This window comes from Notamacropus eugenii, chromosome 3 (assembly GCF_028372415.1).
Source record: "Notamacropus eugenii isolate mMacEug1 chromosome 3, mMacEug1.pri_v2, whole genome shotgun sequence".
Lineage (NCBI taxonomy): Eukaryota > Metazoa > Chordata > Mammalia > Diprotodontia > Macropodidae > Notamacropus > Notamacropus eugenii.
In genome coordinates, this window is record NC_092874.1 from 257734779 (window position 1) to 257761751 (window position 26973).

At 35.7% G+C, this 26973-nt stretch overlaps 1 protein-coding gene across 6 annotated transcripts in view; it reads left to right on the plus strand.

Annotated features, from left to right (window-relative positions):
- The window catches only part of NAV3 (neuron navigator 3), a 1098252-nt gene extending 1074092 nt beyond the window's left edge, over positions 1 to 24160 (plus strand). For all 6 annotated transcript variants that reach the window (XM_072655445.1, XM_072655444.1, XM_072655443.1 and 3 more), the window contains 10 exons: positions 246 to 343; positions 4475 to 4570; positions 4837 to 5005; positions 6908 to 7143; positions 12024 to 12178; positions 14074 to 14145; positions 14679 to 14875; positions 16394 to 16512; positions 17719 to 17922; positions 21395 to 24160. In XM_072655445.1, the coding sequence (XP_072511546.1) occupies positions 246 to 343; positions 4475 to 4570; positions 4837 to 5005; positions 6908 to 7143; positions 12024 to 12178; positions 14074 to 14145; positions 14679 to 14875; positions 16394 to 16512; positions 17719 to 17922; positions 21395 to 21514 (1466 nt within the window). In that variant the 3' untranslated portion in view covers positions 21515 to 24160. The remainder of the gene's footprint in view (positions 1 to 245; positions 344 to 4474; positions 4571 to 4836; positions 5006 to 6907; positions 7144 to 12023; positions 12179 to 14073; positions 14146 to 14678; positions 14876 to 16393; positions 16513 to 17718; positions 17923 to 21394) is intronic.
- Positions 24161 to 26973: the final 2813 nt, after the last annotated feature.

A 26973-nucleotide genomic window follows, 5' to 3' on the forward strand; every position in this document is an offset into this window, starting at 1 on the left:
CTAGCTTGAAGGAAAGAGTCACTTCTTTTAAATCTGAAAACTGATTAAAAAAGAAAGAAAATGCATCGCTTTCTCAGTTCCAAGTAGATTAGAATGTAAAAGACAGTCCAAATACAGTTACTGGAACTTTATAACACTGGTATTCTTATTGAAATATGTAAAGGAATGGGGGAAATTGACTACAAGTGAAAATAACTGATTTCATTTTGTTGTAATGCTGATTTTATTGGGGGCTTGTTTTGTAGATATTTTACTGGAAGATGCTACTGATGGAACCCTTCATAAAGATGGCCGCAGTGTGAAAATTATCGTATCTATTAGCAAGGGCTATGGTCGATCAAAGGTATTCTACATATGCTATCTTCTATGTTGTTATGGGCACAGAAAGATCACTGGAGTTGTACATATTTTCTCTCTGCAGATTTCCAGTGGTAACATTCCAGCAAAAGCGTTTTCTTAGCCTTTTGCACAATCATATAGGGTGATTACAGATCCCAAAACAAATGAGATAATTACTTGTATAGATGTGGCTCCTATCCTCTTAGTATAGCATGTTTTCATCCAAGACCAGATCTTTTGACTTCATACTTCTATTCTGAGTTAAGGACCATATCTGATTGTGCATATTGTCAAGATACATTACAGTAGAAGATTCAGTCTTTATAAAGTGAAGCATTCTTTCAGTGGCTGGTAGCAAAAAAAAAAAAAAAAAAAAAAAAATGGAGTTTCCAAGCACTATACTGCATACTAAAAAAGTGACGAGCAATCATCTGCCCTGAAATTGCTTGTTATGAAAATGCCAGTGGGTCAACTTGTCTGTCACCTTTCCAAAGCAGATGCCTGGATGAATAGGCTTATAAGATTTTTTTGAGATAACATTTTACTTAGAGTGCAGCAATCAAACAGAAGCATTCCCTAAGTGCTTACTATTTTTCAGGTATTCTGTTTACCACTGGAGGAAGGAACGAAAGGAAAGTCATACATTAAGAACTCATTGTGTGTCACACCCTGTCCTGAGCAATGGGGATGAAAATACAAAAGCAAAAACTACTCTTGTTCTCTAGGGCACTGGATCTGAATGGGAAGAAACCACTCACGTAGGAGAATGGTTGTCAGGGAGGGGCATTCTTGGTTCAGAAACTTACATAGATGGTGAATGTGGGTATAGAGAAAGAGACAGGAGTATATAAAGACAGGAATGAAATTGTTCCTACCCTCACAGAGCTTATATTGTATCACAAAGAGATATACTTACACACACACGTGCAAAATAGTTTTTGAGGGGGAAGAAGGCATGAAATTCTGAGGGAATCAGGAAAAGATTCAGAGATGGTGGCTTTTGAGCTGAGCTGTGAAGAAAATTAGGACCAAAAAATTCATAAAATCTTAGCATTAGAAGATAGCTCAGGAATCCAATCCAAATCTTGGATACAAAAAGGTCATCTATCATATCTGACAATACAATCACTGAGAGCATTGTACTTAGTGATAGGTAATACAAATAGCATTTTGATTTTGTAGCTACTGAGCCAAAATTTGCTTCCTATTATACCCACCTAGGAGTAGAACTTGTTGTGTTGGTCTTTGGAGTCTAGCCAAACACATGTAATTCTGTTTCACAAAATCAACTTCCTAAAGTTAGAAAGTTGGTTGTTTTAAGGCAGCTGCCATGATCTCCTAAAATTGTTCCTTCTCCAGGTCTTTGTAGGGCATGGTTTCAAATTCTTTCACTATCCTCCCCCCCCCCACACACACACATCCTCCAGATTGTTTATGCCCACTCTAAAACTGGTTATGATACTTGAAATGTTGTCTGACCAAGATAATAGGAGTATCACCTTCATCCCCAATGTTCTATTGGATAACATTAATTATCATTTGAACTGTCATATTCCATTCTTAACTTACACTGAATTCAAAGCCTACCCTTTAGATATGTTTATTTTTGTAGATTATTTTTATCAAAACACTCAAGTGCAAGGCTTTCTCTTTATTGCAATCTGTTTTGTTAAATTAGAACCATTTTATTACCATATCTAGGGCTTTTTGGTACGAATTTTGTTAGCTAATTATCTCACCCTCCTAGCTTCATGTTGTCCGCAAATGAGAGGGTAGTCTTACTATGCTTTCATTCAAGTTATTGAAAAAAACTTCTGAACATAAGAGGTATTAGTATTATAGCAAAGACCACCCTTCCAAATAGAAATTGTGTGTCTACAGATTTCTTCTTATGTACCTGTCAGAAAGGAAATTAACTTCATCTGGGTATGACTTATTTCCTTCATAAGTTCTCATGAATCATCCCTTTAAGTTGATATTCTAGAATTTTGTTAAGAAGTTCCACTGAACTTTTTATCATTTCTTACAATGCAATAAATTCCCAGTAAATTCATTACCATCAACAATTACCAACAACAACCAACATTTCTATCCTATAATCTGTTTAGCTATTCTCCAATTGATAGATACTTCAGTTTAACAGCATGTCATCTTGGCCTCTTTGGATAGATACTCCCATCACATTTTTATTCATGGCAGTCTCCCATCCTTTTAAGTCAATTTCTGTTACAGAACTTCAGGCCATGGCATCTTAAGAATATAGATTTATAACTGGAAGGAACCAGAGATGAAACGATTTTCATCCATTTAGTAAGTAGCAGACACTTTGATTCTCAATCTAGGACCCTTTTAACTTTCTCCCGGTTCCTGTCTCTGCACATTTAGATATTTTATTCTGATTCTCCCCCCTAAACTCTTTTAAAACAATTATAAAAGAATTAGTGAAAAAACTTCTTAATTGGAGTATTTAAGAGAATGGTAAACACTGTAAATTGGTAATGATCTAAAAGATTTTATGTCTTTCAACTTCAAAAACAAAGAGTGCTTTAAAAATTGTTTTTAAAGTAATTGAAAAATTTAACTTTAAGAAGTATCATCCACATCTAAATTTATAACCAAACTAAATGCTCCAAAGATTCTAAAACCATAAACTTCTGCTTGAGCTATAGAAGCATGTCAACTTTTCCCAAGTTAGTATTTACACCAGAGTCTATGATACCTTCTCTGAGGCTGAAACCAGCTTCTGCCTTAAAAAAAAAAAAAAAAAAAAAAAAAACTTCCAGCTGTTTATAAAGTGTTCTATAAGGACTAATTTTTAATCAACTATAATACTTTGAAAGAATTCTTCCTCTTTGGGAGAACTTGGAAAGGCATGACCCTAAAAGTTTAAATTAACACATTTTCTATCTAAACCATGGAACAGTAAGTGGTTTTCCAGATTTTTCAGTCAAAGCTTCTACTACCATCTGAGTTAGGGGGTGTGTCAGTTCAGTAATAAGATGGCAAAATTCCAGAATCTGGAAGTTAAAAGAAAACTCATCTAGCCTATTAGGAAAAAGAAAGAAAAAAAAAATACCTCCATAACATTGCCCAAAGCTGTTTATGCAACCTGTCTTCAAAGAACTTTGGTGGGGGCAAATCTGATTCTTCCTGCCATATACTTTTATACTTTTGGAGAGCTCTAATTATTAAAAAAGGATTAAGTAAGATATGTGAACAAGCTATCACAGGCACTATTCAGTTACCATGCAAAAATTTCCTGTATTTTAAATGATCCATGTCAGAATTATTGTAATGTATGTGAAAGTGTGATAATCTACAAAGCACATAAGTGAAGAGGTACCTTTTGTATTGTATATTCAGGGTCTTCAATTTTGGGAGGTCGTGTAAAAAAGTTTCTCCTTGAGGACAAGAAATGTAATTATTTTGTTTTTATATCCCCAGTCCCTGGTCTAATAACTGTAAAATAGTAAGCACTTGATAAATAAAAAAAAAAAACGGATATGATTTTTTTTAATCCAAAAATGTAATTTAAAAATACAATTTCAGAAACATGTTTCTTAAGATGGGATTTTACCTGTACCCACACGTCCTTGATTTTCCACATTGTCCATAACATAGCTACTAAACAATTTCATTTCTTTCTCTTCTAAGGCCTTTAAACAATTCCCTTTCCATCTGTATCACCAAAATACCATTTTTTTGTAAATGTTAATGTTCTGTTGTCTCATTTGGTATGGTGGCACATACGTGTACTCCCTGTTCCTGGAGAGGCTGATGGATTGCTTGAGTTTGGGATTTCTGAGCTGCAGCATGTATGAAAATAATTGGTTTTCTGTACTGTCTAGTACTAGTATGGGACACCCCAGAAACAGGGAGATACCAGGCTTTTTTAAAGAGGGATGAACTTAACCTAGGCTCAGGTTAAAGCTTCCATGACTATTTATATTGGGATCAGGCACTTTCAAGATAGTAAGATAGGGAGACCAGTCTCAAATAATAACAACAACGAAATATAATAACTGCTGCTTAATTAATATGTATCTGTTTGAAAGCAACATGGTAATCAAATACGATTGGCAGCTGAATTTGATCTTAGTTTATTTTGCCTTTTTTTTTTTTTTTTTTTTTTTAGGAACAGAAGCCTCAGGCATACTTGATAGGATCCATTGGTGTTAGTGGGAAAACCAAGTGGGATGTATTAGATGGTGTAATTAGACGTCTTTTCAAGGTAGGATCTGCACAATTGCAAAGTATTGGTTTGAATATTTGTGTCCATTTTAAAGACCTCTCCCCTTTACTGTTCTAGGCTGATCTGATTTTTTTTCTTTCTTCCCTATTTTAAACTATTCATTAAGACCCCTTCTGGCTAATGCTATACTGACTTTCATGTACAATTCTTAATCACTTGGCTCCAGGCCACCCCGTGTTTTATTTTTCATCTTACATGAACTAAACCTCTGTTTTGAATGTGTTCTTTATGTTATCCCATTTTAGGAGTATGTGTTCCGAATTGATACATCCACTAGCCTTGGTCTGAGCTCTGACTGTATTGCTAGCTACTGTATAGGGGATTTAATCAGATCCCATAGTCTAGAAGTGCCTGAATTGCTGCCTTGTGGATATCTTGTTGGTGAGAATAATGTCATCACTGTGAACCTTAAAGGTAAAAAAAGGGAGGGGGAACAATTGTGTTTGTACCAACGATGCCCAGTTTTATTTTAATTCGATTTCATTTTCACATTTTTATTTGTAAAACTTTTTTATAAAATAGCATTAGTCATAATTTTTAACATTTAAACATATTACAGTCTCTTCAAAAGACAGTCATTGAGGATATAGAGGTAAAATTGAAAGTGAAATGGTTAAAGATTCCTCAGTGTTCACTTGAATGACTGGGATTTAAAATTTAACACTATGAGTCATCGGATCATAGATTTATTGCTGGAAGGGGCCTCAAAGGTAACCTTATCTAAAGCCTTCCTGTTACAGATGAGAAAACTGAGACCAATATGTAGACTCCCATCTAGAATTTAAAATGGCTGTATTTTCTTCTCTATCGTTGGCTATTATTTTGGTTTTTCAAGGTCTGTACATCTTCTATTATAACCTAATTTTTTTTCTCATGAACAAGATGTATAATGTGCAACCTTATAGTAGCAATCAGGAACTAGATATCAGAATCACTGATCAGTTTAATAAAAATAAGTGATATTTATATACCACTCACTATGTTCCAGACATGATTAAGTATACAACCCTGGGAGTATATGTTGTTATTATCCCCATTTTACAGACTAGGAAACTGAGCCAGATGTTAAATAACTTGACCATGGTTACTCAGCTAGTAAGTATCTGAAGCTGGATTTGAACTTGGGTCTCCCTGACTCCAGGCCCAGCATTCTATCCACTATATCACCTAGCTTGCCTCTGTTTGAATATGTATAACATATTTACCAAATCACAGTATTCTTATTAAACACTTTGGAGAATATGCTAAAGACATTATGTCCTGTCTATTAATTAGACTTATGTCCTTGAATACAATAAAGGGAAAAATGGAAAAAAGTAAATAATGATTTTAAAATTCTGATGAAATCGTTATGAAACCTATTAGTTCCTAATTCATAAAGAACCACATAGATTGTTTAGATTAGACCAGGATACCATTGTTTGAATTTGTCACCTATTCACTAGGTGGAAAAGGCAGCTAGGTAGTGCAGTAGATAAGAGTGCCAGACCTGGAGTCAGGAAGACTAATCTTCCTAAGTTCAAATCTGGCCTCAGAGACTTACTTGCTATGTGACCCTAGACAAGCTATCTGTAAAATGAATTGGAAAAAGTAATAGCAAACCACTCCAGTATCTTTGCCGAGAAGTGGTCACAAAAAGTCAGACAGGACTAAAATGAGTTAGCAATAAAAATTGGATGGAAACGTCTCATTCTTTGCGAACTTGAATGGGTACTTAGATTTGAGTATAGGACAAGAGAAAACTGAAGTGAGACAATATTACACAGTAGGAAGAGTTGTAGATTCAGAGTCAAATGATGTCCTTTCAAATACCAGCTTTGCTGCTTAGCCGCTGTGTGACCTTAAACAAGTCAGTTAATATCTCTTGGGTCTCATCCTCCTCATCTGTAAGATAAGCAAATTGCAGTGGAGGGTGTCTATTTTCTATTCTGACTGAATTTTGTTTTCTAGGAGACCATAAGAATGAGGGGAGTTGTGGGTTGACACATCCTTGTAAGTTCTAGCTTGTGTGGTAGGGAAGTAAAATGACAGTCAGAGAGGGAAGAACAGAGTGGGTTTTCAAAGGAAGCTGGTATTAAGTGTATCAGTAGATACTTTTTTTCATTTGTATATTCCCCATGCCTTATGGTCATTGCTTGACAAATGGCAAGACAGATTTTGTGGCAGAAATATCAAGGCAAGTATTTTGCAATAGGCTTTAGGAATTTCATTCTTGCCATTGGCAAATACTAATATGGTAGAAATCATATGTTGACCTTGAGTTTACACTGAACTATAAAACAATGAAAGATTCTTGTTCCTTTTTTTTTTCTTCAGGGGTAGAAGAAAACAGTTTGGATAGCTTTGTTTTTGATACACTAATCCCCAAACCAATTACCCAGAGGTATTTTAATTTACTGATGGAGCATCACAGAATTATCCTATCTGGACCAAGTGGCACTGGAAAGACATATTTAGCCAACAAACTTGCTGAATATATAATAACAAAATCTGGTAGGAAAAAAACAGAAGATGCTATTGCTGTGTTTAATGTGGACCACAAGTCAAGTAAGGTAAGTGGCTAGGGTCATAATATTTCCGTCTCCTACATGAACACTCATTCTTCTGTAAATGTTCTATATCATGGCTAAGGATTTTAGGGTTCTATTGCAACATGCGTTATAGAGTTCTACAGAAACTTGTAGGTTTCTCTAGACTCCTTTAGAGGAACCTGAATATATAGCAAAGGAAACTACAGTTCTTGTGAAGAGAAAAGTAAAATAATGAAGTACCTTTGTTAATTTTTAGTGAAATTAGACTCTTGGAATCTTAAAATGTATTCACACAAAACAAAGATGATAACTGACAGTCAGTTACCAGGGATAATGGTGCTTGACTCAATGAATTTCTAAAACTGTCTTATATCTACTTGAATTTCTTGAATTGAATTCTGTACCAACCTAGCCTAAGGGTTCCCTCTGGGATCTATTTCAGCTAAAATTAGCCCCTGGGCATCAACTGTTCTATAGGCAGCTTGGGAACAAGTCCAAAATACATTCCATTTCCTCAAATCCTTAAGGCTATTGATAATTACTTTTTTTATATGGAGTCTAGAACCAAGACCCCAGGGCTGTTGCCTGAAAGGACTTCAATACCCTCAGTTCGATGATTTCAGGAAAAATGGTCTAGATTTAAAATATATTGAATCAAAGATTTGTTTTTCTTCATTGTATTTGGGTTACTGTAAATGTTCCCCAAAAGAAAATATTTTCAGTAAATAAATTTCATGTCAGCCTAAATGGTGATATAAATTAAGTCAACCATTGACCATCTTTCTGGAAGGGAATTTTAGCATTGTTAAGTTGGTTTATTAGAGGAACTAGATTATACAGAATCATTCCAATGTCTGAATATTTTTTTCAGCCTCAGGAAGTGAATGTGAATTTCATTGAATTGCTTTGAATGTCAGAATCTCCTTCATCTCCGTAGTTAGGTTAATAATCTAACCTGTAAGGGCATTTAAATGGTCCATCTAAATATACATAATTAGGTAGTTATGTTAATTTAGATTTTTTTTTTTTAGGGGGAAGGCTTTCCAAGGAATATGTCTGCCAGTTAGTACCTTTGCTCAGAGTAATCTCCTAAGTATTCTTCAAAGAGAATGATGAGTAGAATCTTCAGAAGAAACTACAAAGAGAGCCTTTAAAAGAAATGCATCTGAACTCCGTTAGGGTCTTCCTAATACTTCACTTTACTCATTCATATGGAACGATCACTTGTCAATTCTCATTTATTAGTATACAAAGAACATGTGGGTCCCTCACAGCTAACCACATCTGTCGCACAGATTTTAGGTGTTTCCTTCACAGCTGGCAGTATTCTAACTTTTTAAAAATAGGCTGGGGTTTTAATTGGCAAATGTATAAAGTCAGGATATTTGACTCACTATTTTAGACTGAAGTGAACACAACTGGTTTTTACTTCTTTTTACTGGTTTTTACCTCTTCCTATCCACATATCTTCACATAAAACTATACTTTCCTGCCTTCCCCTTTTCCTTACTTTCCTTTTTTTCTCAGAAGTAGAAAGGACTATTTCCTTAGTCATGTAACCTTTTCTCTTTGGTTTTGAACCAGTACTGAAGCTGATCAGTTTTTAGAATTTATTTTCTTTGTGAGGGAAATAGAAATGTTTTTTGGTTGCACACTTGTGGGACTGAATTAGATTAGTGAAAAATTTTAGTGAAGCTTTGTGTTTTTTGATCACAGCAGATAGAGTGCTGGACCTGGAGTTAGACCCTAGTTCAAATCTAGTCTCACTTAATGGCTGCATTACCCTGGGCCAGTCATTGAGCTTTGCTTGCTTCAATTTCCTCAACTGTAATAATAGCACCTACCTCCCAGGGTTGTTATAAAGATCAGTGAAATAATATTTGTAAAAAGCACTTGATATAGTACCTGGCACATATAAGGCACTCTCTAAATGTATATTTCTATCCTCTTCAAATCCTATTCCTCTCTCTATTTTTGTGACCTATGGCAAGTCACTGAACCTTGCTAAGCCTTAGTTTTGTAAGCTGTAAAAAGTGAATTAGGCTGGAGGACTTCTGTGATCCTTTCCAGTTTTTAATCTATAATCCTGTGACACATATGAGATTTGTAAAATTAGCTTTCACCTAAAATTTGTTCATGGTACACCGAGATGAAAGTTAATTTTAAGAAAAGTTTGGTTACATAGAATGCTTTTATAAGAGGTTTACCTATTGAAATGCAATAACTAAAGTTAAACCACATATAAAAATAGTCCTTTTTTTGTACCATTAGCTTAAATAAATTCACTTACTGAGGATCCCCATAGTGATTATCATCCAAACATTATTTTCCTTCTGGCATGTTATCTTTTTTCAACCCAATATTTCCAAAGATTCTATTTTCTCTCTCTTCATTGGAGAAGAATCTGTGTGCTATTATTTGACCAATGTAGTTGCTGTTGCTTAAAAATTAAAAATAATTCATTGTTTGTGCAGTACTCATTAAGCACAGTGAAGATATAATAGGAAGAAACCAGTTGTAAACTCCTTGAGAGAACAATATGAAGGAAGCCTGAAAATAGAGCTCACCAGAATTTATTACTTTTTCTGAATGCCATTGCCATATGATATGCATGAGCTTCCTTGCCAAGGTTGGAACAATTCCAGCTGGTGAGAAGGCCAACCTTCCTTCCTGGGAATTGGTTTTGTGGTAAGGAAGGTGTGAAGTCTAGGGAATCAATAACCCAAAGTGCTTTATGAAATACATGAAAATGCTCTGAGAAAACCCACCGTAGTGGTTAACTTCTGATAGGCTCTATGCTATACTGTAGATGACACCCATGAAACAAAGGCTTTAAAAAGCACTTCAGTCACTCAAAAGATTCAAACAAAAAGCCAAGAAGAGAAATAGGAAAATATACATATAGATATAGATATATACATATCTATATCTATATCCATATATCTATCTATCTTTTTATACCTTAGGAACCTTTGTGTTTCACAGTCCATCTTTCTTCCCCCCCTTTAGGTCTAGCATCAAGCCACCAGCTGGCATATTTTGATTGAAGAGTGCATCTAAAGAGTGGAATTTGTGGTATTTGATATAGTATGCTCAGAAGGCAATTGTTGCATGTCAGAAAGAACTAAAGATGAACAGAAGTCACTTGGGAGATGATGTGGTTAAGCGAGATTAGCAGTTTGAACTTGGCAGTAAATGATTCAGTTTTCCTCAATGTGCAAAATATAGTAACTGACAGGAACTGGTAGTTATGGCTCTAATATATAAATACATAGAACCATGGGTTTGCCAGCTTGGAAACTCATGACTGGGATTTCTCAAATTAAATAGGGATAAGAAAATGCATATGGCTTAGGGGATAAGTTCTGGTGAGACAGAAGACTTCAAATTACTTGCCCAGAGTTACTGTCATGTAACAGAAGTGGATTGTGAACTCAGATTTTCCTAACTCCTGGCTTATTGCTCTATTTATTGCATTTGTTAAAATATGTGGTTGGCCAGAAAAATTAGGTCTATCAGATGACGTCTACATCTACTTTCCTCCATTCTTTTTGTTTGGCCAACAGTACTTTTCCTTCTAATGTTCAGAAGTCCAGTTCTTTTAATATACCAATGTTCAGATTTAATATACCAATGTTCAAATATCTCTCAACAAAGATAATGAGCTAAGTTGGTCTATTTATCATTTTGGTTTAAATTATAAGCTTCATTTTCACTTTGAAGTCAAATGCAGCTTTCCAGATAGCTAAGAATTAAATAAAAGGTTTTGTTGTGGTGGTAGTTTTACAAAAACCTCTTAACCCCAAACCCAGGATTATGAAATTCCTTTCTTTTAGAATCATTAATATGACATTGGCTCAACATAGTACACATCATATTATTTAGAATGTTAGTTATTTTAAATCTGGATGAAAGAATTTGAAATCCCTTATAAAGCACTGCTTGTAAAATGAATGTTATTCCCCTGAGACTTTTGTTTCTGATACAGCACTGCAGATAGAAGTAGCTGAGGGGGCTATATGTACACATGGCCATTGCAAATTAGGATCATAGAACTTCCCCTTCCCCCAATCTTCAGCATGATTTGCAAATTGAAAATGTCATTGTAAATATGCAAATGATATGTAAATGCTTTTGCTGATTGGGGTGACTCTCAGTAACCTAATTATGTTCCCTGGCCTACCCATCTGTGAAAGCAGTCAATCAACAAAAGTGTTTATCATATTTAGATTATAAGCTACTTAGGGATCATACCTTTATAAAATACCAACCATCCTAAGTAATGAGAAATGCTAATTGTAAATATCCTATTTTAAAAATTTCAGTCTCTTCAGAATTACAAAATTTCCACTGAACCCTACTTTAATAAAATGGGAGATGGTGGAAGGGAAGATGCTTAGCATACTATTATCCCTGGCCCCAGGGCTGAAATTTTATATGCCTTCTGTCTTGAAACTAAGTTTGAATGAAAGCATTACAAGAATCGCTGAGAACTCACTTGGGGATATCATTTTGGAGTAACTCTTTTTGACATATTAACCCAAATATTTGTTTATGAAATTTTTCAATGCTTTGTTTCTACAGAGGTAGTATATTCCAATAACAAGACTTATTATGCCTATTATATCACAAGGGCTTAGTTCCAAGATGCTTTTTAGGGAGAAGTGACAGAAATAGGTCTTTTGCTCTCACTGTTGTAGCTGCCACTCAGGTAGAATGCTGAAACCATATACTTGTGATATGTTCCTTATTTCCCACTTCTCTCATTCATTTCTTAGCCTTCCCTCTGACTTCTTACTCTATATTTGTTTCTGCAAGACCTTTTGTTCAATTAATAAGGAGTTGTTCCCAGAATAAATATGTCATTTGGTATAACTAGGTGTTCATTTTTTTTTTTTTAGGAATTGCAACAGTACCTAGCCAACTTAGCTGAACAGTGCAGTGCTGATAATAATGGTGCAGACCTACCTGTTGTAATTATTCTCGATAATCTCCACCATATTGGCTCTTTGAGTGACATCTTCAATGGTTTCCTCAACTGCAAATATAACAAATGGTATGTGAATGTTGTTTGAATGACACAATATGATAAACTAGGGTTAAAAGAAGTGACCATGTAGTTGATTACTTTTAGATCCCATGGTATCATGAGTTTCATAAACCAATAGTAACATCTCATCATGATTTTGGCATATGCATTCTACTGTTCAACTCATTTCCAGGGAGCTAATTTAATTTAATTTTAGTTGCATTAAGAGAAGCATAATGTCCAGGCCTAGGGAGGTCATAATTTTGATTTTATGCCCTAGTCATGCCATATCTGACACATTGTGTTCAGTTATGTATAATGTATTTTAGGATGAGACTTATGGAAGTGATTGTAGAAAACTGGAAACAAATAAATTAATAAAACAATAAAATACAAAATATATATTTTAGGATGACTGTCCACACTTGGAAGACATCAAAGGAAGGCAACTCAAATAGTTGAGTCCATAACTTAGAAATATTGTTAAAGGATTTGATGTTTAGGGCTAAAGACAGATTTTGTGATTTCATTTAGATTGAGATCATGTAGCTGAGGAGACTCCAGCTAGTAATTTAAGTTGGAATTTTCTCTTCAATTTATAGCCTGAGAAGTTATGTTTAACCTATATAAAAGAAGACTTGGGGGTATTTAAGGAGGAAGTGAGTATAGTTTTCTGTCATATTGAAGAGGCATCAGTCTTTTTCTGTTTAGGCCCAGAGGGCAGACCTGAAAATATTGGTTAAAAAGCAGATTACAATTCAATACGCTAATAACTATGCTGTCCAGTAGTAGAAAGTAGTACCTTTAGGGATTAGTAGGTTTCCACTCATTGGAAATCTTCAAGAGGAAGCCAGATGACCACTTATTACTGATGTCACAGAGGGGCTTCTTAATCAGGCACATGGCATTTTGTGGGTCTTTCCAAATAGGAGATTCCCTAATGTTTGGTGTAGCAATCATTCAGCAACCACGGGGTGGGGTGGGGTGGAGGATGAGAGGAAAACAATGATGAGAGGAAAACAATGATGAGAGGGTATATTCTAGATGAGTCACAGTGACATGGGTCCACCTGATCACACAGAAAAAGAAAAATGCATCTCCACATATCAACCCTCCTAAACCAGACTAGTTGACTGCCTACTTCATGTGACCATGGACCTAAAGTAAGAAGAGAATTAGAGAATCTGAAAACCACTCAGGCTTGATTGTGGCATGGTTGTTTAAAACCAAAGCAATGAGAGCATCCTTTGATAATGTCATTTGGTTCCTTGCCCAATTGAATTGGGGCTTTTTATAAATTAAAGTATTCCAAATAAGGCAGGATGAAAGGAAGACTGAGCAGGAAATGTTATACTCCTAATTTTATTATGGTACCTTTTAAGTAAAAAAAAAATGAAGGCACAGAGAAAAATCACTAGTGGCAAAATAACTCCTTAGGTTCATAAGAGTCAGAAAATTTTAAAATGGAAAGATTCTTAGAGATCATCTAATCCAAGGGTTGGCAATCTCCATATGGCACATGGGGCAAAGCTGGCCCATCACCTGTTTTCATAGGGCCAGAGAGTTAAGAACAGTTTTTACATTTTTAAATAAAAATTTTATTTTTATTTTAAAATGTAAAATCCATTCTTAGCTCATGGGACATACAAGTCCATGGACCAGTCTATTTCACCTAATGCTGAAATACAAATGTTTCATTGTACTGATAAACTGAAGCCCCCTCCCCCCCAAAAAAAACTTGTCCAAATTGTCATATAGGACTTAAGTTACTGTTATTTGCAGCATTGAAGCTTAATATTTAAATACTATCCTGAGCTAGAAATTAATCCAGTAATCCAGAAATTAATTAAGCCAGTTTAATTAATCTTTTCCTCCTTAGCTCCTCCAAATTTGTGCTTTTTCTTTTCTTTTTCTCCTCTCAGTCCCTATATCATTGGAACAATGAACCAGGGGGTTTCATCATCACCAAATCTAGAACTGCATCACAATTTCAGGTAATAAAAAGGTTCTTTCATTTCTTTTTTCTATTTGCTTTTCCTTTTGGACAATGATAAATCGTTCCAATGGTAACCTGTTTTGTGAAAGTGATTCTCTTCTTTTTCCACATATGTTTCTGCAAGTAGACATTATATGCATTTCTTCTTTTATGCTGAGGTGTTTACTTTCATGTAAATGGTTTGCTTGTTCATGATTCCTAAATCAAGCGGATGATGCTTTCACTCAACCCATGGAGAATACAAGTTCCAGCTCTAATATCTGATCAATTTCATTATTTTATACAGAAGTGTCTTCAGTAGTGAGGCAGCAGGCATCCTTTCCCACTCATCTCTGAATAATATAACCTTTTTCTTAGCTCAGGACACCAAACCCTGATCATCCAACTCAGTTTCTGATATTTCTATTAACCATTGCAATTATGATGTTATACAAGGAAATAAATACTTTGCATTTGAAGGGGGAAGACAGGGCTTAGACTGAATATCCATTTTATACAATAATTTCTGAGGTTAGGCATTCCTTTGTGCAGGTGGGTACTATGTGCTAACCACACAGAACCAGTAAAAGGCTTTCTGGGCAGATATCTACGGAGGAAATTGATCGAGACTGAAATAGAGAGAAATATGCGCAACAGTGACCTCATCAAAATTATAGACTGGATTCCTAAAACATGGAATCATCTGAATAGCTTTTTGGAAACACACAGTTCTTCTGATGTGACCATTGGTGAGTGCATATGCCTTCTTCAGGGAACTTGGTGTCCTTGGTAAAGATGGGCAGATTGGGTAAACAACAGGCTGAGCCAAACTGATCTTGTTAGAAGACGCCAAACAATCTAGTTGACATTTTTCCTGAAATTTTGCCCTCTTCTCAGCTACAACAGTGATAGGGAGCATTTTGTCCAGAAAATTCTGGCTTAGAAGATGTTCATAAAAATGTAAACTAGTCAATGTTCTCATAAAGTCTGGGATTTGTTTCAAAGTAAATATAATGTCACAAGTATCCAAATATCAGACACCTGGTATTATTAGGTACTATGAATGCTATTAGTACTCACTCACATTTATATAGCACTTTGGAGTTTTTTAACAAGCTCTCCTCACAACACTGTGATGAAGGTTAGACAATTTTGTTTGATATGTTTTTGGTGCAGACAGGTACATTGATTAGTGTGAGGAACTCTCCATCCTTGAAGATCGACAATTCTTCTATAATTTAGAAACTAAGAGAGTTGTTTGAGGATGCAGAGATTAAAAATATAATAATAGCTATTATTATCACCAAAATAATAATAATGATTATTATCTGACATATATATGACACTTTTAAGTTTCACAAAGAGATTAGCATATCTAGTAATCAATAAACATTAAAGTCTATGTGTGCCAGGCACTGTCTGAAGATCTGATGACTATTTAAAAAAAAGAAACAAAAGACAATCCCTGTATTCAAGGAGTTTATAATCAAATAGGAGAGACAACAAACAAACAAGTATGTATAAAAACAAATAAAATATACAAGATAAATATGGAATTTTAGTTGATCTTCAAAAGAGAACTCTGAAAAAAGGATGGTTATTATTTCCATTTTAAAGATGATGAAATAGAAAGTAAAAGGTTCAGTGGCATGCCCAGGGTTACCCAGATAATATGTGTCAGCACAGGACTTCAACCTAGATCTTACTAACACTAAGGCTAATATTATCTATTGTAGCATGCTTCCTTTCAGTGAAAGGACTATGTCCTTTTAACAAATAAAGAAACTGAGGCTTAATAATGTTAAATGAATTGTCCAATATCTCAATTCCATATACAAACAGGTCTGTGATTTTTTTAAAAGAAGCTTTTAAGAGAAAACTATATTAGGAAAACTTCTTTTCCATCTAAATTCAGTATGTTTTCATATTTCTTGCACAATTATGTATTTCAAATTTTCATTTTGAAAAGTCCATTTCTCTGCATTGTCTGAAAAACACTGAGGTAATCACAGAGGTAAGATCCTATTGCAGGATTTAGATGAGGAATGAATGAATGTGAGGAAAAAAATTAACTTAAAAATTAAATTCAGAAAATTACTTTTCTACAAAAGCTTTAATCAAGTTTTTCTATAGTGTAATTTTCACAGAAATCAGAAATTTGTTAAATTACAGAAAATAGAGCTTAAAGGTTTTTTTTTTAATGAATTTCTATTTCACATGAAGCTGATTAGACCTATCTTACAAACTGGATTTTTGTTTTGTCACAGGTCCTCGTCTTTTCCTCTCTTGTCCTATGGATGTAGAAGGAGCCAGAGTATGGTTCACTGATCTTTGGAACTATTCCCTGGTACCATATCTTCTGGAGGCAGTGAGGGAAGGTCTTCAGGTATGTAATGACTCAGTAAATCCCTTAGAAAAGGAGTAAAATTCCTTCATTTTACTTATTGAATTTTCCCACCCAATAATTGAAGCTAAATCATATCCACCTGCAAAGGTAAGTGGACCATTTTGCTGATTTGAGTGAATCCAAAATCAGATATCTCTTGCCCTTTCTCAGGTTTTCCTTAATGATGAGGCACATTATATTTCTTTTCCGTTCCCATGATTTCTAATTTAGTACTAAGCCTTTGCCTGGATGTCCCTCACCTTTTTCTATTTCCCTGCTCTAACTTGATCTGTATCATAATATAACATACATACAAGGCTTTTAAATACTGGTTTTGTGATTGATATAATCACCATTGTAAAAGTGGAAAAACAAAGTACATCCTAGGTATTGAGAGTATTGATAGAAAATGTTTGGAGGTCCTCCAATATCATTAGGATTATATGTTTTGATTTTAGCAAAAGAGGGATTCCATGTGGTTGTTCACCTAGCTAATATCTTCCCATCACAGCTAGGCACCATTTGGTAGTCTGTAATATTTCTTTCCTCTATTTGTCCAGCTGGTCTCTACATTACAGTATTTTTGTGTCTTCAGCACTATCTACTTGGTTAAGCTATTTCTCTTCAACTTTCTGGATTTCCACCAAAGTGGACATATTCATGGCATAACACTCTACTTTCCCCCTACTTCTATAGGCTTTCTTCCTTTAAGCTTAGCCATTTCCCTAAGATTTAGAGAGTTCTTCTTAGCTTGTAACGCAACCCCTTTAACTCTAGATAATTGAAAATTTCATCTTCTTATTGTCAGCTTTATTCTATTTTCCAAAAAGGTTAAAATGAATGAGGTATAAATTTAATGAGTAAGTTTCCCTTACGTTAAAATAGATTGCATGAATTGAGCATCTCCTGGCACTTTCTATTTTAGCCAGCCTTTTGGTTTAATGTTAATTTTTGGAATGATCTTGATTCCATTTTTTTTTCTGACACATTTTGTTTTCTTTTTAATGCTCCTCCACTAAAATGAAAATATAAGAATCAAAGGATACATCTATCAATATTGAAAATATGCTTCTTGAGGGGAGGTCATTAGTGCCTTTGTAACCCTGGCACTGTGCTCTGTATATTTGTAATTGCTTAATGAATACCTATGGACTCAAACTGTGTGTTTTTCGGTTGTTATTTATTTCATTTCCTCTTATCTTTCAGATGTATGGTAAGCGAGCACCATGGGAAGATCCCTCCAAGTGGGTACTTGACACATACCCATGGAGCTCCACCTCACTGCAACAGGAAGGCCCAGCCTTACTTCAGTTGAGACCAGAGGATGTTGGTTATGAAGGCTGTACGTTGGCAAAGGAAGGGACAACCTCTAAGCACATTCCACAGACTGATACAGAGGGGGATCCTTTGGTGAGGAGTGAATGTTTGATTCTTATTATTTAGCCTTAATAATAGTGTAAAGACTCATAGTGCTTGTACTTGTGTATGTATTAAGGGGATCTTTTAAGGTAATCTAGATTTTTTACAGCTGAAAAAAAGAGAGGCACAGAATAGGAAAAAGACTTACAGAAGGTGAATTACTGATCTGTATACTCAGTAGGAGAACTTAGATTTGAGTACAGCTCTCCCAATTCTAACTCCAGCACTCTTTGCATTGGTTGTACCTTTGAACTACCCATTCCCTGACATTTCTATTATCAAGAGAGTGCAAAAAAAATTAGGAATTGATGAGAATATTGAAGCAAAAATATATATTGGCTCAGTTCCCTCATTAATTTATAGAGAACCAAATTGTATTTTTTGAACAAAGACTTCAGAAACATGGAAGTTAAATGAATACTTGAAGAAATAGCAGATGTTGTTCCTGAGTCTGGCTCCAGGATGGAATTGAGGAGGCTGACATGGTCTGCTATTTGAAGGAGTACGGTTGACACAGAAGCAAAGGAAAATCAATCCTCTCTTTTCTTTTTCTGTTTCCATATTATATGGTTTAATTAGTTTCAACATCTACAGAATACTTCCAAGTCTTTGGATGGAAAGTCATAAAAGTCCAAATGATTATTCCCCAGTACATGTTAAGTGTATTTTATTACTGGCAACAAAGAATTTATTCTTACTTTGTTTTGCAGATTACGTTCTATAAATAGGTAGAAGCAAAATTACTAGGTATGAGGCACTAAACTATTCACCAGCATACTATATATATTGAGAAAGAATAACTCAATGCATTTACAAAACAAATAATGAAACAAATATATCGAGAGATTCTATTTCCTCCTCAAATTGAGAAGTAATAAAAGAATCGTAAAGCTATTCTTAACTAGAATAAAACTAAGTGGTATTTTTAGTTGCGATTTTGACATTTTACATTTAAAGCATTTTCTTGATTTTGAAAGTGTACCTTTCCCTCAACTAGGTTACCACTCTACATCTAGGGGAAAACAATCCAGTCAATCATGAATTGCCCCTTAGCCCATTGGTTCACGCATATTGATAGAATAATCTAAGTTGATATGGTAGCTTGATTGGTTAGATGTAGAATTGCCTAGTCTTAGTGAGTCTGTATGTGTAAGAAATAGGACTTGAATACAGGACTTTCTGGTTTCCAAGCTGGATCTCTCTCCCCACTCTCTCCTACTGCCCTCCATTGTCTCTATTTCAGCATTCCTTTCAGTTCTGAAAACATTTGTTAAGTGCCAGGTGCTAACCTATTTGCTGAGATTATAGGAACAAAGGCTGGCTTTCCTTTTAGGAGTGTATATTCTGATAGGAAGAAATAACATAATAAAAGGTTCTGTGGTTAACATGAAAAAAAAAAACAACTTTCCTATACACTGATACACAGACCCCGTTAGCCATGGAAACCTCCCGTGTTGGGTATTTTGCTCTTAGTGTTTCTGCATCTACATTGGCTCCAGAGTCAAGAGCCCTAGGCTCAAATCCTATCTACAAGTCTTATTATCTGTGTGACCTTGGACAACTAACTCATTTAACTTGCAGGTTTCAGTTCCTGAGTTGTTGAACTAAATGAATTCTGAGAATTCTTCTAGTTCTAAATCTTATGGTATTATAACATAACTGATGCCAGAGTCTATACTGTATTTCAATGGGGTCATCAGGTCAAAGACCAACCTATCTATATTTAAGCTTCCTATATAGGTCAGTGCCTAACAAAGTGATCTGTACATAGTATGGGCTTAATAAATGCTTATTAAATTGAATGGCAGCATTCTACTTATGGATGAGAGCTTCTCTTGGAATCTAATTTCTCCTAGACTATTAGATTTACCAGGGCTTCTCATGTCCTGCTTTTATGAATTGAGTTGAATTACAAGTTTCTGAAAATTTTGCTCTTCCATTCAAGGCTAACATTTGACCTCAATGTTTTACCTCAACTTGGAGTCCACAGCAGCAAAAAGCTTTTCAACTTGGTCCTACTTCCAGTGACTATTATACTCTACTCATTGTGGGAGCTCTATTCTTTACTCTGAATTCACTTTTTTCTCAAGCTATCTCCCTGTTTAGTGCTTCTCACTTTGAATCTCTGATTCTCTCTCCTTTTTTGGTATGTCGTCTCTTTGTTAGCACCTTGTCTGGGATGGCTTGTAACCCCTTAACACCTTGCTGTTTAATGAAGCTCCAAAAAGTAGCCAATTACTCCTGTGCAAAAAGCTGTGACAATGAAAGCACCAGCCACTATGATGGCATTTCAAATTCATCTCCTGAATTGATTCTGTAGAGGGTATAAAGTTAGGAAGATATAGGATTTAGCTTAGCCCATGGAAAAAGGCATTTCCACTGAGCAGCTGCTCTTTCTTGAGGCACCAGAGGATAAGGTTTTGCCATTTCCATTCATTTGACTCTGGAGAGTTTGTAAATAAGACACAAAGAGACTATACACAAATTTCTTGGGTTAGATCAACTTTTCAGCAACATTTTACAGCCCTACTATCAACAGAGAACCTACAGATCTCCTTCAGATCTAAGCAATATAGCTCCATTTTTTAATACATAAAAAATTAAAGTAACATTCCCCATAAAGGCTTATATGTACTTCTTTTGGACTGGAACAAGCATTACCCTAGCCCATAAGGATACTGAATGGTAGAAAACTCAAAGCAGCTGTTGTTGTTCCAGAAAGTGGTTTTTGTTTTCATTGACATATCAATCCTGATTGAGCCACAGAGTCAACAATAACAAAATATGCATTGGATCTTCCCTCTTCCTGTTTCTCGTACTCATGGTTGACTTCATTCAGTCACCTCATCCTGAGGTCAGCTCCTGACCAGCAGATGGTGTGCTTGTGTGGAGCAGCTGGCTTCATTCCACTCTACTCTCTTCTTTTCTCGGGGGGTTGTGTGTTTGTGTGTGTATGTGAGGGAGAGTATGTACGTGTGGATGAACACTCACGACTTTCTGTTGCCATTCAATGGTTTCTGCTTCCTTCAGCCAAAAAGCTCGGATGCTTGGCATCATCTCCAACCATGGGCCCAGATGTCCAGCTGTGATACAGTTTTCTTTCCAATCTCCCTGCTTGAACAGCAGACATTCACAACATTGAATAGAAGAGTTATCCTGCATCCTTATTATATCCTCATGGTTCCTCAGTTTTTCAAAGTCATAGCTGAGAGATCCAGCAGGGAAGCCAAGGGCGCTGTGATATTCTAAAACTTGTTTTTCCCTTCTCTTGCATAGTATGAGAGAAGGCAACTAAGGTTCATTTGTATCTATGTATTTTAGTTTTATATATAGATACATATGAATGTATGTATGAATGAATATATATTTCATATATATAAATATATGAATGAATATATATCAATGTATATTTCTTGGGTAGCTAAATGCTACTTGTCTCTATAGATTTTTTCTTCTTTTTCAGATGAATATGCTAATGAAGCTCCAACAAGCAGCCAATTACTCCAGTGCACAAAGCTGCGACAGTGACAGCACCAGCCACCATGATGACATTTTAGATTCGTCTCTTGAATCAACTCTCTAGAGGCTATGAAGTTAGATAGATATAGGATTAAGCTTAGAAAACAAAATGCATTTCCACTCAGCCACTGCCAGTGATGGAGCAGCCAGTCGGAGGTCCCTGACCAAGAGCTGTAAGCCACAAAAGAGGCAGCATATTTCAGTCAGAAAAGTTAAGATGCTCAGTTGAAATGGAAAGCCTGAATTCGTTTTTCTTTCAAGGCATTTCTGTCTCGATGGAGTCACACAAGTAGGGCTCCATTAATTAACTGGAAACGGCCCTATGTGGAGGGCCACCAAGCAGATTGCACATGGGTTAGCCAAACTGGAATATTTTTTTTTTCTCTTTAAAAGTTTACAATATAAAGGGTTTTTTTTTTTTTTTTGCTTGTCTTATTTTGTTTTCCATTTCCTTCTTGGCACCTCCCCCATTTTTTAGGAAATATTTTCTTTTCATTTTAACTCTGAGGTGCTGCATCCACCATGCAGGGCCCGTGTTTTCCAGATCCAATTCTATCCTTACCTCTGTTGTGCCATGGGGCACTGGTCACATGACTCCAGTAGTGTTTGTGTTGTGCTACTGCCCATTCCCAAATGGATGCCAGAGGCTCTGTACTCAATAAGCACAATGGCATTGTGCAACCACCAGAAAACACTACTGTGATATGTTGGATAAGTGCCAAGTTAATTCCTAACTGCCATTTCCACAGTGATGTACTCCACCGACTTTTTAGTGTGCAAGTCACCGTTTTTATAAGGTTGTTTTTACCACAGTGGTCTTTTTTAACCACCTACCCCACTCCCCAACCTGAAGAGTTTTCTACCAGTTATTAGGGAACACTGACAAAAGGCTTCTTTAGGGCCTCATTTGTGTGAGCCTTTTCAGTGGACGAAGGAATATTTCCTATGGTGCTGTCTCACTGCCTTAAACCCAATTTCTAGAACAGTTTTACAGGTGGTTTAACTTCCAAACCATTGGTAACTCACACTGTCTTTTCATTTTACCAACAAGACACATTGGTTCACACAGCAGCCTCATATCTGTAGATCATAATTTTTTTAAAAGAAATGGATAGGAGAAAGATCAGTATTTTTATCCTGCAAAAAGATTGCTTTGTCTTTCCTTGGACATAGTCAAGGAATCCCCAAACCCACTTCGACCATCACTTATGAGCTGAGGGAGGTAGCTAAGCATAGATCCATCCATTGCTATGGGATGGAGTTTTGTTTTTGTTTTTTTTTTGTTTTTGAAGGCTTGATATTTTGAAATTCCTCTCCAGCAGAGCTGGAAGCATTTGATGCAGCATGAGCACAAACTTTTGGGGTTTTTCTTTCTCTCTCTCTTTTTTTAACCCCTCTTTTCCCTGTCCCCACTTTTGTTTTTTTTTTCCTAATTTGACGCATGGTGTTCTGATTGCTATTGTACATGAGAAAAATCAGCATTGAATCACATGGAAGCAGTGACATCCACTGTGGAAGAAGAAGAGTTTATATTGTAAAGGAGGGTTAGTTTTGCACAGTCTACTGGGTGGGTATTGTAAATAAAAAAGGCCTTGCACAAATCAAACAAACACACTCACACAAATTGTATTTTATCCTGTTGGTGTCGAGATGTTTCACTTGCTGAGATTTCCTGTATGTTGCAAACAAATACAGAATGAAAACCCTAAAAGCTGTTTTTATCTGGTGTGTTTGTCCTGTATTTACAGTTGGTATGACTATGCAGGAGTTATCAGTGCTGGAGTGAGCATGCTTCCAATCTGTACATGAAGCCAATACATTTTCAGAAATTTTAATGGTTTTAAAGTGCATCTGGCATGGCAGGCTATAAACAGATTGCATGATAAACTTGATCGGATTCATTAGTGAAAGTTCTGGCCATAAGAAATAACTAGTTTCCAACACAATCCAAGGGCTTGGGTAATGGTGTAGATCTGTACTGTAACCATTAAAAAAATAAAGTGTTACCTTCAGGATGTACAATTGGTGCTACACTCTGTGACCAGCCAGGGGTCAGTTGCTACATAACACAAGACAAAGACATCCCTGCAGTTTTCAGTGTGTTACTAAGTCTCTAGGTGCCTTTGTGGTGCTATTGTCCTAATAGAAATCACAACGGAATTCGTGCATGCAGAATTTTGACAACTTGATTTCGGGGCCCCGAAGGTAGATTGCTTCTGTGGTGTAACATTGACATGCATAGCTGGCTAAGTGACTAGTTGCCCTTGTAAGAGACACAAGTGAGAAAGAATTTCAGAAAATCTTTCCCTGCCATTTCTGAGAAATCCAAACGAACCATGAACAACATAGACAGAACCTCCTGCAATACATCTCAGTGAGTCCGCCTAGTTTACAAATGAACTTGTTTGTGAAACATTTGTCTGTATACATTTTATATTTTGTACATTTTTGATGTAACATATCATGTAAATAGACAGAAACAGTGAAATAAATCATCTGAAAAGTTTTGTAGTCTTTGTAAAGCCCTGATAATAAGTATTTGGTGTCCTCGGACTTAACTGGATGATGTATTTTCTATTGGTTTATTGTTCCTCTAGCTTGTAAACCAGCTTGCATATATATTTTTTTTCCTTTTTCCTTCTGGCAAATGTGCGCACTGTATCTGTCTAAATTATTACTTTGCCATTAAAGTGGAATTATTTATTGAAAACAATGTCTGGTGTCTATATGATGAGAAACATAGAATAAATATAGTCATTAAAGAAACAGTAATGAAGTATCAAGCTTTAAGATGTGACTTACAGTAGAATTTACAGTAGTATATTACCATAATTTAGGACCACTCCTGATAATTCAGGACAAGGTTAGAATGCAATAAAAATGACTTTACTAAAAGCAAAGGACAAATGGTATAATTCTCAGGGTTAAAAATAATAATTTAGATAAAACAGATTCTCCTCTCACATCCTCATTCACCACAGTAACCAAGTCAACCAGTACCATTACCCATTGGATGAATATTTCAAAACTTAGTCTCCCAGACCAATAATGATACTCTGTATGACCTTCCTGCTCCTATAAAAGGAAACCAGCCCAGCTTATGCAAAATAGATGCTACTCCAATAGCAACCACCAAGATGTGTGTATGTATATTCTACTTAAACTAGCATGTTTGTATGTGTGTGTATTTAAGTACACATATGCTTAAATTTTATGCCAACTATTCATTAAATAAAATATCCCTTTCAACATAGTAGTAATTTATATTACAGAAAAATATATGTGTGTATATGCATATAGGTATACATTTCCAGACACAGGTTTATCTTTTAAAATCATTCTTGTAATTTGTTAATAAAAATTATTTGAGAGCACTTTATGACTAATAGAAGTAAATGACTTTAAAATGAGATGATAAAAAAATAAATCTCTACCTGGCAGACTTAGCTATTTCTTAAAATCAGCCATTTTACAATGGGATGTTGGGAATCTATAGAATTGTAATGATGCATTATTGTTTGACTGGAATAGATAAGACATTAAAAATGAAAACTGGAAGAATATCAATCAATCAAAAAGTACTTTTTCATCACTAATTGTTAAGTTCCTATGTTCCAGGCCTAGTGCTATGGATAAAAAGACAAAAGTGAAGCCAATCCCTGACCCCAAAGTATTTATATTTTCATGGGTTAAGGGGAGAGGAATATTCGCACAGATAACTGGGTTCCATTTGGGGTGAATACAGAATCCCATGAGGCATTCATGTGTATCCAAATTCATATCATTTGAAGTAATAATTAGGTAAGAATATGATCATTGGTTCCAGATCCATGGAAATATTCAGTACACTCGAATAACATGATCACTTCATGAGATTCATTATTCACACTAATTAGGACTTGGCTCAAATGATTTCAGAATAGATACATGGTAACATACAGAGTCAGAAAGTGAGAAAAGGGTATTATTAGGATCTAGGGGGTCCAAGAAAAGCTACCTTTAGAGCATGGCATTTGAACCAAGTAATGAAAGAAATCAAAGATTCCAAGAGGTGGCCAAGGAAGACACTCCAGTCACAGGGGTACCACTAATGCAAAGGCATGGAGTTTGGTGTTTCTAGGTAATAAAGTTAGGCCAGATTATAGATGGATTGGATCAGAAGGTGGTAATGTGTAAGATGATTGGAAAATTAGGAAGGGACCATGTTTTAAATTTTTTTGAGAGGCAATCAAGGTTAAGTGACTTGCTAAATGCTATACAGTTATTGTCTGGATCAGATCTGAACTCAGGTCCTCCTAATTCTAGGGGCAGCACTCTGTCCACTGCACCAACCCAGGGACCATGTTATGAAGAGCTTTAAATGCCAAGTATATGAGTTTATAAATCATCCTATAAATCATAGAGAGTCACTGGAGTTTATCAAGTACAAGATTAACAAAGTCACACATCCTCGCATAGGAAAAATCACTTTAGTGACTGAATAGAGACTGCACTTGGAGATGCATTTAAGATAGGGAGACCAATTAGGAATCTATTGTAATGGTCCAGAAGGAAAGTGATGAGGTCCTTAACTGTTATGATAACCATATGACTGGAGAGAAGGGATTGTATGTGAGAGGTGTTATAGAGCTGAAAAGTTGGCAACAAGTTGAAGACAAAAGGTAAGAGTAAAAAGCTGAGAAAGTAACTAAAACGATAGTCATGCTTGACAGAAATAGGAATGCTTAGAAAAAGTGAAGTTTGAGTTTGAGACTCCTAAATGAGATTCATTTGGAAATATATTAGCAAACTAGATCCTGAGACAATTATTAGAACTGGAACAATCAGCATAGAGATGACTATTAAACATATAGGAACTAATGATTTCACCAAGTAAGAAATGAAGAGTAGGCAGGTGAAAGAGAGTGGTCTCTAAAGACTGTAAGTCAGGGGTCCTTAGTCCTTTTTTACTAAAATGTCACTGATATTTCCAATCTGGTCAGTATGTGCCAGGCATCATGCTAAGCACTGAAGATAATATATCAGTAAGCACCCCAACATACACAGAAGGGCCTGCTATCACGGGTTTTTAGATCTGCATTCATAAAAAGAAAGGCAATTTTTGAGGGTTTAGTGGTCACTTTAATAAAGTACATGTATCATTCCTTTAACGAAAAACATATGTCATTCACCTAGTTCAGGGGAGTCAGCACCCTGAACTTCAAAGAAAATACAGAGAAATCAAAAATCAACAGACATTCCTTCCCCTGCCTGAATTCAAAAGACAGGTCCAACTATCTGACCATAATTACCAGAGAGGGAAGCAATGACATCTGGATTTTCAAAGCTGGGAGGGGGTTCCTTAGAGGCTGCCCATAGTCCTTCTGGCCAAACAAACACTTCCAGTCAATAAGCCCCGTAAAACCTCAATTCAGAGTATTTATACCCTTTCTAGAGCCAGACGGCATTGCTTGAGGACCAGTGACTCATTAACAAAAGGCTTGGGCCTTCCCACAAATCTTTCCTAATCAAACTCCCCTTAAC